This window comes from Thamnophis sirtalis, unplaced genomic scaffold (genome assembly GCF_051295495.1).
Source record: "Thamnophis sirtalis isolate CommonGarterSnake01/CBP01778 unplaced genomic scaffold, rThaSir2_p1.2 scaffold_12, whole genome shotgun sequence".
NCBI lineage: Eukaryota > Metazoa > Chordata > Lepidosauria > Squamata > Natricidae > Thamnophis > Thamnophis sirtalis.
The window spans coordinates 32300766-32315073 of NW_028261392.1; the positions used below are offsets into that span (position 1 = coordinate 32300766).

The 14308-nt window shown below is 33.9% G+C and overlaps 1 protein-coding gene across 1 annotated transcript in view; it reads right to left on the bottom strand.

Annotated features, from left to right (window-relative positions):
• Nucleotides 1–2240: 2240 nt before the first annotated feature.
• Nucleotides 2241–14308, bottom strand: part of MRPS9 (mitochondrial ribosomal protein S9) — a 45490-nt gene continuing 33422 nt past the window's right edge. The window contains exons 6-11 of the mRNA XM_014066947.2: nt 11691–11776; nt 7986–8061; nt 6307–6475; nt 4960–5068; nt 2704–2873; nt 2241–2399 (exon numbers count right to left, since the gene is read on the bottom strand). Coding sequence (XP_013922422.2) covers nt 2308–2399; nt 2704–2873; nt 4960–5068; nt 6307–6475; nt 7986–8061; nt 11691–11776 — 702 coding nt within the window. The 3' untranslated portion in view covers nt 2241–2307. The remainder of the gene's footprint in view (nt 2400–2703; nt 2874–4959; nt 5069–6306; nt 6476–7985; nt 8062–11690; nt 11777–14308) is intronic.

The following is a 14308-nucleotide window of genomic DNA, read 5'->3' on the forward strand; positions in this document are numbered from 1 at the left end:
CTCTCATAGCAAAGCTTGGAAACTTTTTTTTTCCTGGAATGTTTTTCCCCAAGGCCAGCCCATTTCCAAAGTCAATCTTTTGTTTGCAAATATCTATCACACCAACTTTAGTCTCAATATGTCCTAGACACTTATTCTCCAGGCAGAAATTCCAAGGCTTTACATCCTTGATAGGGTTGGAAAAAATAAAAATCACTCTGGTTTCAGATCATTCTTGCCTCAACTGTGTATTATCTTAGGTGGTGCCTGTTGCTTTTGTAATTAGTTGTAGTAAATCTGCTGCCCAATAAATAGGGGCACCTTTGTAGTTATCAAAATGGTATAAAGGGGTATTTCTAATGAATTATCTATATTCATAACTCAGAAAAGCTTTAAAAATCCATGGAATTCAATGCCAATTGAATGAAGGTATAAGTAAATAAATCTGGATAACTGATTGGGTTTTAATAACAACCAAGCCCAATATTTAAACAGGCATTATTAAAGACATAAATTGGATTTATTGCAGCTTTACAATTTCCCCCCTCTTGTTTTCATTTTGGAAAGCTAATACTATTGGTTGTAAATAGCTCCATCTTGTGGCATAATATATACTAGTAATCAGATAACACTTCATAGTTACTTCAGAAAATAGTTCTTATAGAATAAGATCAGAAAAATATACCATTATATTTCACATATGAAAATATTGATATTATGTTCATGTATACTTAAGATTCTATGGTATAATAACTTATCAGTCTTGGAAAAAAACATTTTATAAAGATCTAGAACTTTCATGTAATATATTAATTTTGTTGAGAAATATTTTGAGGTTTTTATCTAACAAGGTTATATTTCAAGGAATGTTTGTTCTCTTCCACATTAAATATTAGTAATATAGATCTTTCAAGAAACTGAATATATTGAAGGTAGATTTTTGAAAATATTTTAAATAGGAAAAAACATCAATAACCTGTGCTGTTTGATGATACAACTTTTAACTGAAAATGCAACATCTGAAATATTGACTATTGAAAGTCAAGCACATTGAAAAAAATGGAATTAGGAAAAAATGAAATAGCTCCCCCCCAAACTATGGACAGCCCTTACTCTATTTTTTTTTTAAGATCCGGCTTTTATCCAATCATTGAAGTCAGGATACTGATGATGATGAGGGTTAATTTTATGCCGCCCAACTCTTGGCATAATTATGAAATAATATGTCTATCAATTTCATATTTTATTAAGTTTCTGTGCAAGTTTTAATCACCTTTTTCTTATTTTTGTTTTAATGAGATTCTCTATTTTCATTTTTTTTCCACTGCCCAGAGTTTCGTAGATGGTTGGCCATATAAATTGGATAAATAAAAATATCAAGAGCAAACTAATGACAATAGTACACCAAGCAGTCTTATGTTGACAATGAAGATACTGACATGGTAGATAGCTTCTGCCTTTTAAGATCGATTATCAACAGCAAAGATAATAAATACCCTGCAGACTAGTACTTGGTAGAATAGCAATGAAGACTTTGGAAAAGATATTCAGGTGTTGCATGTATTTGTATCTACAAAACCTTCAGAATTGTGAAGGCAATGATCCCCCCCCCCCCCCGTGACACTATGAAAATGAAAAAAGTCAGTAGTGACACTTTTGAACTTTCATGCTAGAGAAGATTCCTAGGGATGCCATGGTTGGACAAGAAGAGGGTTATTCAACAAATCAACCTGGAATGCTGAAATGAGGAACAACTGACCAGGCTCAAATTAACTTATCTTGGACACATTATAAAGAAAACCTAGTCCCCTGGAGAAATCAAATAATGCTGGGAAAGGTGAAAAGAAAGAGGACAATCAACAACAAGGTGGATGGATTCAATTACAGCTGGAAGACCTGAAGGAGCAGGATGAGGGCAGGTAATTCTGGAGAAAATCAAGTATTTGTTGCTAAGAACTGAAAGTGATCTGATGGCACATAGAACTTTAGCAGCAGCAGCTTCTTCTAGTTCTTCAACAGCGACAGACAGCAATCTTTCATTTGCACTTTCGCAACTCTGGAGGGTCCGCCTGAACAAACAGCCTCACCATTTCATTTCCAAGTTTATGGTGTAAATTCTCATTGGATGATTGTTAAAATGGCAACTTGCTACTAAGATAATCCATTATTTCCAACTAATTAGTAGACATTTCTAATATCTTACTGGTTGCACATGTTAGGGTTTAATTCTTCTTATACTGTAAATAAGAAAAAGACATGGATGGAAGGGAAGGAAAAATACAGTTTAATTACAAAGATGGATTCCTATAAAATATAACATTTTCATTTTCAGCGCTTCTTCCAGGTGAACTTTCTGCGGGCTCCCTTTTGGCCAGGCTTTTTCCGTTCTCTTACACGTGGATCAGGAGTGAGGAGACCAGCTGCAGGGAGATCAGGAAGAAGTTTATACAATTTAATGAAAATTTGGTACAGAAAAAGGTGGAGGGACTTGGTTGTAAGAACTGAGGGAAGTCAAGGGGGGATGAGCATTTATCTAGCATTTGAACTTAGGTTTATAATATTACAAAAAGTCCTGAGCATTTGCCTCATTTTAAACAGTTCATTAGAATGCTAAATAACAAAACTTATCTCTACAGTTATTAGAGATAAGTAATCAGGAACAAGATATTGAATTTTATTATTTAGGACAAATTGATACATTTTTCTCTATACACTTTTTATTACCTTGCCTCATGAATTCTACTTCATCTTCAGTAACAAAACTACATAAAGCTCTTGCTATGGCTAAGCGAATTGCTCCTGTTTGTCCGCTTCTTCCTCCTCCAGATACGGTGCAGACCACGTCATACTTTTCTAAGTGATCAAGAAATTGGAATGGGAACATCAGCTGTTCTCTGAAAAGTATTAGATATGAATAATGTGAAAGAGTTAATGTCAGCATTCCAAATATCATGCAGAATTAAATCAGAGTCCAAGGCAGAGCTATCCTTAAAGTTCCAATTTAATAAGACAGACATGTTAGCACAAACTGTGGAATCCCAAATCTAAAAGCTTCCTGGGATTCCACCCAGTTAAAAGTTCATGATCTTATCCCCACACCCATAAATCCATCACAAGGTCCAATTGTCTTCGACCATGCTGGCATCTCCACCCAGTTGGTTCCGGTCAGGTGCAGAGGTGTGGAGACAAAAGATGACCTTGGGCTTCTAGAAAGGAATGACAACACATTCCACAATTCTACTCTTTTCTATCCCCCCTCCCAATTACTACACTAATGAAACAGCATAATGAAATAATAGAGTGTGTGGCAGGCCAAAGATCCTAAAAAGGAATATGACTGCAGGCGTGACAGTTAAAATCACTTAAGAGTAATCTAATAAACCATGACTTTTTTTCTAGTGATCTGTTCATGGAAATATTTAACTAAGCTAAATAACATACAGGTAGTCCTCAACTTATGACAATTGATTGAAAAATTGCTGTTGTTAAATGAGACATTTGTTAAGTGAATTTTGGTCCATTTTATGACTGTTTTGCTCCAGTTGTTAAGTGAATAACTGCAGTTGGTAAGTAGGTATCAAGACTGTTAAATGAATCTGGCTTTCCCATTGATTTTGCTTCTCAAAAGGTGACCTTGGGAAACAGCTATGGCCATAAGTATGAATCAGTTTCCAAGCATCTGAATTTTGATCATGTGATTATGGGGCTGCTTTGAAGGTTATAAGTGTGAAAAACAGTCATAAGTCACTTTTTTCAATGCCATTGTAACTTTGAATGATTACTAAATGAATTGTAAGTGAAGAACTACTGTAGTCAAGTGCTGCTCAGGGACAGTGTGCATGTCTCAACTTAGAAATGCTTGGAATTTGAGCTTGAAAAACTTCTAAATGAACAAAACAGCCATTCTGAACATAAACCAATTGTTTCAATTACAAGTCTAAATTCAAAATGTCTCCCATAGCCCCACTGCTTATTTACTACAAATTTTTTTTATTTAAATATATCCACATAAAAATGCCTACAGTTATCAGAGTACAGTGATAGTCAGAACAGTATAATATCATGGGAGATGATATTGTTAACATTTAAGGTCAAATAAAGTTTCTAAAATGATGCTTAAGCAAACTCATTTGCAAGAGAAGAAATGAGAACAATGACTACAAACTGGACAGACTTTCTAAGCAGATTGGTATTCATTACTCTTTTCCCAAGCCAAATAGATTCTACGAATCTCAAATAATGGTTTACAGGCTGTACAAATATCTTTCTTCTTTTTCTTTACAATTTCACAAGCAACAATCATAAGCATTTAATAAGGTTCTGAGGGGCTGACATGGCTTAGAATGATGCAAGGTATCAACACTTGCAAAGGAAAGGAAAATGCACTTGTACACAGAAGAGGCCTAAACTAACAGTAAAAATGTCATCTTTTCAGAGTAATCTGCAAATATCTTTGGCTCAATTTGGTACATTTTTAATGTACTTTCGGGAAATCAATTCTCACTGTAAACCTGTAGACAAATTTAATTAGATTAGGATCTATTAGTTCTTGGAGTAATTCATTTACACAGAAGTTTTAGGATAGCCAAGGATGGCAAAGTTTTGTGGTGAGACTTTCCATGCAGATTTCCAAGTTCATTAGTCTCCCACTGCCCCCAATAAAGTTCACATTTCTAAAATTCTAATATTCTCAATAGGAATTTTCCAGATGTGCAAATTACAAATCTTGTGGTCTTCAGATTGTACTAATATATTGACTGAAAACATTGAGAATTACGGTCCAAGATATATTGAGGTACCAATAGTCTGAAGTATTTGATGTTTTACCAACATTTTCACACATATATTCAACTTTTCAAATTTGATTATACAGCAAGAAAATATGAAGATTTTTATAAAACTTAAAAATACATGAAATATTTTAGAAAAATACCATTAAATTGTTTTAGCAAAAAAAGGTTCTCTTTTTTTAACACTCACCTGTCCTGCAACACTGGAAAATAAAGTAAATAATTATCTCCGTTTATGGTAAATTTTCCATTTCCATTTGCATGAAGTGTAGCAGTTGCTGTTGCTGACTTTCTCTTACCTTAAAAAGAAAAAAAAAACTTTGCACATTTATTTCATGTTTAGCATTTCAAAATGTTTAGCATTTTTTGCATCTACACATATAGCATTTCGAAATGCTAAACAAAAATGAAACTATCTTTTGAAAGGAAAACTAGCAAAAGTGAAAGAAAATAAGCATTCTTTCAAAGATTAATTCCAAAGATGTTACACAGCATCTCTCCTAACCTAATGCAGCACAAGGAAATCTAAGTCTAAAATTGTGTTTTGGGGGTGGAAACGTGGCCTAAGATACGGAAAATTAATCTAGATTCGAAATTTATGAAGGGCTGGAGAGCACTCTAGTGGTACCATTTGATAGCATACAGGAGATATTAATATCTTTCCACAATTAAAGGTTTATGCATATCTCTGAAAGCAGTAATTGGCAATATTCATTATCAAAAAGGCCCCTGTAAAAAGAAAAGGGACTCACGTCATATTGTATACCATGAATACAATGGACATACGTTTTACAAAACTACCACTGTTAAATTTCCTTTTTTCTCCCAGCAGAGGGAGGCATACCCTGATAATTCAAAATGGCAACCGGCATCTAAAAGAAATAATTATTTTGATATAGTTTCTGATTTAGAGTATACAGTATTTGAACAGAAATGCAAAGACTATTTTTGAGCTACACTACAAATTGGGTGTGTGAGTCAATACACACATATACTTAATGCTTTCAAGTCAGTTTTTGACTTTTGGCTACTGCTTGGACTAAACTGAAGGTTTTTTTGGATTTTTTTTTCAGAAATGGTTTGCCACTGCCTGCTTCCTAGGGCTGAGATTGTAAAACACATATTGTTTGTCAAAGAAGTCTGAATAAAGTAAGCCAGTGAAGTAATTTAAAAGTTGCTTGTTGCCAGACTGAAAAATCTGCATGAAAAGCAATTTATAATAGACCACCTCATGATGTACGGTGGATGCAATATTATAAATCATCTTCAATACATATGCCAAATAACTTAGAAACACAGAATACATTTATAACTATTTGTTTTAATTTAATGAAACAAATATGACCACATAGAACACAGAGCAATAACACTGGGCGTCTTGGGCAGCATCTTTCTTTCTTTCTTTCTTTCTTTCTTTCTTTCTTTCTTTCTTTCTTTCTTTCTTTCTTTCTTTTTCTTGACATGTAGCTAATATTGAGAAATATTTGGATTTTCAGGTTGCCAAGGATTTAATTTAGAAATTTAGGAAAAAGCATACCTTCTGCAGTGCTAAAGGCCACTCCTCGCTCATCATATTTTAGGGGTTCAAATGATTGTTTTTTGGATTGTATAGGTAATTCCTTGCGAAATTTAAGCAGATAATCTTGTTCCATATCACAGTATGGCAGTGTTACTAATCTTTCCAGCAGCTGAACAAACCTTAAATACTGTAGACAATAAAAATTCATTAAGGGATGGTGGTGCAAGTGTAATTGCATTTGTCAACAACTTCTATTTTTACCTGCTTGATCATTTTAGTTCTGTTCTTACTGATAACTTTTGACAGGATGACACTTCTGTATTTGCATGCAGCTTTCAAAACAACATGCAGATGTATCATTTCCTATGTGAATAAAGATACCTAATTCTATCCCTTCCCCCAACAAATGAATCCACTTCTAAAAACTTTAAGGAAACTCTTTGTCAGACTAACTTCATTAACAACAATTGATGATTTTAAAAAGAGATTTAGAGGGTCTCAAAAAAGTCCTTTTTGATAGAAAAGGGGTAAGAGACAAAAGTCCCAATTAATTTAAGGAAACTGTTTTCTAAACTCTACTTGTTGGATTATTTTTATGCAAGTCTATGACCGTAATAAAGATTTGATTTGAGATGATTTGATTTTCTAATAGGTACAGGAAGTGTGCATTCATGCCATTGGTCGTTCAAAAAGGATTTTACCTTAGACTTGATTTTAAAAACAAACAATCAAGGTTTTTCAAAATTCAAGAGATACTTGACTCAAAGGGCAACCTCTTGAAATAATTATCCTTTGCTAGTATAAGTTTTACTGCTTTCATTTGAGCATGTGATTAAAGAAAAGTGTCTCACAAGTAATACAGGGCCTCCCGACCACAAGAAATAAAGTAGCAGATTCAGGTTTAATGTCATTTTATACAGCTTGGGCTAGGAAAAGGAAGGAAATAAAGGAACATTTTCTGAAAGGCTCAAAAAGTATAACTTACTGTACGCTTATTTTTTTGCTTCAGAGAAGCAAAGTTAGAAGTTAAAAAAATAAAGGAAAGAAATACTAAATGGATACAATAGAGATAAAATAATGACATTATCTTTGCAGTACAAGTAACCCAGCGGCAGAATATCAAGATCTGTTAAATATAATCACAATGGACACAGTCTTAAACTGATTTGCTGATGTCACTAGTTATTTAACAGACTGTATAAGAGAGTGACAAAATACGTAATAATAATTTGGCTATCAGGGACATGTTAAAATGGAATGGCAAACTACATGTTTGAATGTTCTCCCTTGAGATAAATCCCTTACTGGACACCACAAAGAGAGAGCTCATAGACAAGGTTTTGGTTATCTTGTCTCTAAGATACTGTGAGTATTTGAGGGTGGTTTTGTTTTGGTTTTTCTGTGTTTACATAGGCATGTTAATATCCATCTAAGTAGAACCACCATCCTGCACAGTATGAAGTGGAACAATTCTGCTGAATATATGTTACCTTATGTATGATACATAGCTATTCCTGAAATAACATACTTAAAATTACTTCGTATCATAACCATTTAGGGATATGTACTTATGGGACTCAAACCAAAGATACGAATAATTCCCATGTCCCAGGAAATTTTCCCCCCATAATCCTTACAACCACTAACTGTTCCATTAGGATACAGGGTTCATTAAATAAAGGAGATTAATTACTCACATTTTGATCTGACAGTTTTTCCACTAACATTTCTTCCAATTCCTCTTTAATCAGCCATCTGCTGCCAATCAAGTTCCTGTTTAAAATATCACATATATTCTCTTTTAACTAATCATGCAATTAAAGATAAGATTGCAGCTAGACCATACCGTTAATTTGGAAATATACTTTCCTTATGCTGGAGGAAATGCAACCTAGAGTTGTAAACTTAACAAGCAGGTTAATTTGTTAAAAAGTTAATAATTAAAAATCTAGACATCATTTTCTACAGGATTTTAATACATACATACATAACATTTGTATTACAATTCCCACACCCAAAGGTAGGATATGACATTTTTAAATAGATTTCAATAGCATTTCTAAATCCAATCTGACCTGAGGCAGACCAGCCTCTTAGTTTAACAAATATAAAAAAGAAATATATATTGAGTATAGTGTTAGATTAGCCTTGACACATTTTTTAATTAAAAAAAGTAAATATGAAGTTGCAATGTTACAAAGCTATAAACAACCAGCCTATAGCTCTCATAGGCATTTTTAGAAATACAAACAGGGCTGTGCAAATTGTATTATATGTGCTTTTATTTTCTCAGAAATATATCAATTTACTCACAAACACAAACATAGAAACTGAACAAATCATAATTAGAAGCAGGGAAAGAGAAGAGGAAAGAACAGGAAGAATGGGCTATATCAGTTTGTCAGTAAATGACATTGCGTCCAAAATGTCCTTCATTCCCAAAATAGTGGAATGACTGTTGAGCTACTTATTTTATTATTATTTCTTTTTGTGGTTTCTTTTCCTTACTCGGTTTATCTCTACTTTATTCAGTTTACATCAATGTTTTTCCTAACTTCCTAAAGGTTCTTCCATTTTCAGAGTTAATAATTTCTTTCCCCCGGGTTCACATATATCATAGGAGTTTTTTGAACTAATTATTCATATTATAATCTGGCCTAACCATTGCCTTGGAATTTTTAATTTGAGTCACTGTGGTCATGATTATATTTGGGTTCATTTGATTTCAATTTCTTTTTTCATTTGTAATACATTGTCAATCATTCATCTGGCTTATCACCTGATAGTAACTTTTCTCCTCAACCAATATTAATAACAGGCCCAATACTGAAGCTAGAGACTATTAATCCTTCTGAAAATGTCCAATTTTAATTCCACATGCCAGGAATTTGTATGATCTAAAATCCTTATATTTTTGTAAACACTGCAAACAAAAATGATGTCACAGTTATAGACTTTTGTTTCAATTAAGACGCATCTGTGGATATCCCATGAAGACATAACTTTCGCTAGTTATTTCTGTGATGAGTACTATACTGTGGCTCTTAGCGCATTTAAAACTTGAAAAGAAGTTATGCCAGCTCAGTGTTTGATCCATTAGGTGATCTCATTTCCAAGAAATTATACTCTTTACCAACTAATCTATTGCTCACTATCTATACTTTTATATTTGAAAATCTCTTAAAATTGTTTCTTTTTTCTTATATCACTTCCCATAACTTTATGTAAGCTGTCCAAAGTCTTACAAATAGGATGGGGTATAAATATTAATACTCCTAAAAGTATGATATAGCATCATAGAAATGTACTTGTATCAAAACTAATCTAATCTTCCTCAGTTAAAGCTATTACAGGAACCCTATTAAAAACGTAACTAAAGTATTTATTTAATTTACTTAATTAATTAAATGTAGGCACTACTCAGCTCTAAATGTCTCTGAGTAGCTCATTACATCAAACAAATAACAAAACAGAAGCAGCATCTGACCATTCAATATACAATATGTTCAAAGATTCTTCCAACAAAGGAGTCCAACAATCTATCTAGGCAGAAGCTATGAGAGACAAGTAATCTCTCAAATAATTTGGTTCTATGGCATACAGACCTTTATAGGTGACAACCAGTATCCTGAATTCTGTCCAATCATATCGTAGCAACCAGTTCAGCTTGCAAAGCAGCAACACCTGGGCATACCAAGGCCATCACTGCCTGTACCCTCCATTCTATACAAACTAAAGCCACTGAATGATCTTCAAGGGCTCTTAAAGAGCATATTGCCCATTTAGACCGTATTGCAATAGTTAAGCCTAAGTGACTGCCTAAAAGGCCTTTTAACCCATGGAAGAACACAACTATTCAAAAGCTGAAGTTGTACAAATGCTTTCTTGGCCACAGCTACCATGTGCTTTTTGATCAGGAGCTGGGAGCCCAAGAAAAGCACCAAACTGTGCACCACTCTTGAATAGGAAAGTGCAGCCCCGCTCAAAATACAAGATAGAACATCTTCAGATCTGGGCCCCCTTATATTCACAGCCAGTCCGTGTTTGTATGATAAGTCAAAATTGGTTTTTTCCCATTTAGCCTTGCATCTTGAAAACTTGAATCTCAACATCATCACTTGTTGAAAGATATAATTGTCTATTATATACACACTGATGGTATTAAACCTGAAGTTTCAGAGGGCCTCACCCAACTTACATGAGGAAGAAAGAAAGGCATCCCATAATAGAAAGACTGAAGAGACATCCTTTCCCTTGTCAACACTGACAGGAAGGAAGGAAGGAAGGAAGGAAGGAAGGAAGGAAGGAAGGAAGGAAGGAAGGAAGGAAGGAAGGAAGGAAGGAAGGAAGGAAGGAAGGATTAAATTAATTATATTTTATTATATTAATGGAATGAAAAGCTGCTGCCAGATCAAGGAGCACAAGGATAGACGCATCACTTCTATCCACCACCCAAGAGTCATCATGCACAACATGCTATCTTTATACTAAATCCTTGCCTGAAAGCTGACTAAAACAGATCCAGATAATCCATTTCCTCAGGACTCTGCAAATGCAATCTAACCACCTTCTCTGAAAAGGGAAGTTTGAAGATAGGACAATAATTGTCCAAGATGTATGAATGACCACTTGAGGAAAACATGCACTACCGCCTTCTCCAAAAGCACCATCCCCTTTGTAAAAGAAGCCAACACCATCACACAGACTCAATTGTTGATTATTTTCCTGAAGCCTTTATAACCAAGGAGGAACCTGAATCTAACAAACAGATAATCAGTTTGGAGAATCTTTTCCACTTCCTTTAAGAATCTCCAATTCACATTCAACCCAGGCCATACTACAAGAGTAAGCCTCAGGCATTTCAACCTAATCTGCCTAAGTCAGAATTCAGCTCAAAGCTGATCTGAGGGACTGCTTGCCAAATTGTTAGGATACTATGTTTTTCACAGCAGCTCCACAGATGATCCAAGGATCCATCCTTCTCCAGCAGAAACTAGATCGCCCTAAACAAGGCCAACAGATAACCCTCAGTATTTATAATAAGGGTGAATAAATATTTTCATTTTGTCACCCTTATCACTAGAAGATAATCCCAAATATGGGTTCCTACCCATAGTTAATCAGGCTCTTTCCAAGACTTCCTCCAAAATTGTTCTAGGTCTCTCTTCTTAATTTCATCTCCCAAAGATCCAAATATGTGAAAAGGGATATACTGCATAAGGATGTTACGGTCCAAGACTTTGGCCAAACCACATCACCTTTTGGATCCATCAGAGGGATAATCAAATATGCTCTTTTATTACATCATTACAAAATGATGGAAAATTTTACATAGAAATGAATATATAGAAATGCATCTATGCTTATGTTCCATATTCATTATAATCTCAGAGGCAACTTACATAGGTGCTTTATCCTCAGAGAGCAATCCTTGAGCATTCAGTTGATTCTGATAATTTTGAATGTGCAGTAACTTACTGTACAACTCCTAGAATACAGAAAATATAAATAAATGAGTTCCAATTGTGAAATTTCCACAGAAAAATTAATTTGGTAAGTTATAAGATAAAAGCTTAACTTCAAGAAAATATATATTTCCTACTTGCAAACATGAAATCAGGTGGTGACTGTCAGGCTAGCATGCATATTAACTAATGAAAAATATAAATACATGAACATTACTGCACACCTGACCCGATAGCGAATTTAAATGGTAATTTGCAAACAGAATGCTGAAGTAGAGTCTTGTTCTAAACCAGAATATTTCTTATTTAAATCAAATTCTTGTTTTTATAAGTTCTAAATATAATTTGGTATCTTTGCTAAATTGTCCCTTAATTTTCATATTCATTTACTGCATTCATATCCAATCTTTCCACCAAGACTTCCAGAGAGTACCAGTATACATCAGGATTCCTTTAGTTTCCACACAATTCTTTGAGAAAGTATGTGAGTCCCAATCGCTTAGTGGGCTGAATGGAGAACCAAATATATAACTACATCTTCCAAATTTCTCATGAGCTGTAAACATCCTGATAAAAAATAAATAAACCAAGCGACTCAAATATGTAATTCCAAACATCCACCGCAACTGATTCCCCAGGCTGTATTATAATATTATGTGCATTTAGCTATGAAATAAAAGTATTCAAACTATAGGTTAAAACAGTTCTTGGTGTCTAGGATAGAGTTTATCACCTTCATGATATACATTAGCTTACTGTTAAATAAACAATGAACACAAACTAAATATAATTTGAAGACTTTTTACATCTTATTAAAGTACATTTCAATACAGAAAATGTTACTTGTGTTGCAATTTCATATCTGATTTCCACGTTTTCTACAAAAATGTTCATAATATACGGTATTAATAAACACTGTAAAGAAGACAGGTAAATACTATTCAGAAGCAAATAGAACAGACAACATAATGATACATGTTATCTGAAAAGATTTTAACAAAATATACAAAGATTAATATGTTGGAAGCATTCACATCTGAAAAAATTGAAGAATGCATCTTAACTTCTTTAAAATGGATAGGCAAAGATTTTACTAATAGATATTCCGGTCTCGTAAACTTATGTTGTAGACTAGCAGTTGGTAGAGTAGTATGAGGACCTTGGAAAATATATTCAAATGCAGTGTCTCTGTACCTACTAAGATGAGCATGCCATGCTGTTCCTTCTGACACTTTATGGAAACAAAAGCTGGACCTCGAAGAAGCAGGACAAGAAGAGTATTGACAGTTTTGACCTTTGGCATTGGGGAAAACTCCCGAGAATACAGTGGACAGTGGACAAACAAACAAATGGATCATCAAACAAATCAACCCATAGTTCTCACTAGAGGCACAAATGGCCAGACTCAAATTATCCTATTTTCCACACATTATGCAAAGATCTAACTCACTGGAAAAGGCTCTAATACTGGAAAAGGTGGAAGGAGAAGAAGACAACCAGAAGCAAGGTGGATGGATTCAATTACAGTGGTGATGAGTGCACCATTGGAATACCTGAAAGACCAGGTTAGGAATAGATTTATCATCAAAAATATATATGTGGTTACCAGAAGTCAAAAATGATTTGATGATAATCAATCAATCAGTCAGTCAGTCAATGCCTCTATGACATACACACAACAGCCATTTTGTAATATATTTTATGAAAGACTTATGTGCCATATATGTATTTTTTTTCATAATACAGGAAAATAGTATCTCTAAGCTTGTTACTTAATAAGATGGATAATATAAACAATGTTCTGTCTAAATAAACAAGTATCTATTCAGCAGAAACTTGTTGCAAGTATGTAAGTATGTAGGCATTATGAGCTCAAACATATAAGTTAAATTAAGAAATAGAACAAGGAGGGTGGCTAATGGAGGCCAACTTCTTCAATCTAACGCATCCCAGACCATACTCCAAATGTTGGGTCAAAATTCTCCAGATTGTATTCCATAACAATTTAAATGATGGGGACTAAGTTGATAAAGGTTAATACTGATTTTCCAAAGAAGTCTAATATTATTACCTTACATTTTTTTTCTGTATAAATAAAGCTAAAAAAAACCTAAAGCATTCTGTTAGAGGTATTATTATGCTCATGTATTTAGGAAAAATAGCATACAGTATGTCAGAAATTATAAACAATGTTGTAAATGATAAAGGATTGTCTAAACAATGCACAGGAAATTAAAATTAACTTTTATTTTAAAGTGAAGGTTCGGAACTTAAATGTGCTTCTGGTGTCCCTTAGCTTAAGCGTGGTATGAGCTTCGTACTTTGTTCATGGTTGCATGACAAATCACGCTTAATGAAAGTATGTATGTATATTAACGGAAATATTTATAAATGTACTGATAATATTTAAGCAACTACATAAATATTCTACCATAATTACACTTTGTATTTCAAATGAAGAAACGTTTAATCAAATGGGGAGCCTGGCCACTTGAAAAGACTGTGCATGTGGAAAATCACCAACACTGTGTTTTTTTTCAAAGGCAAGAGCTACG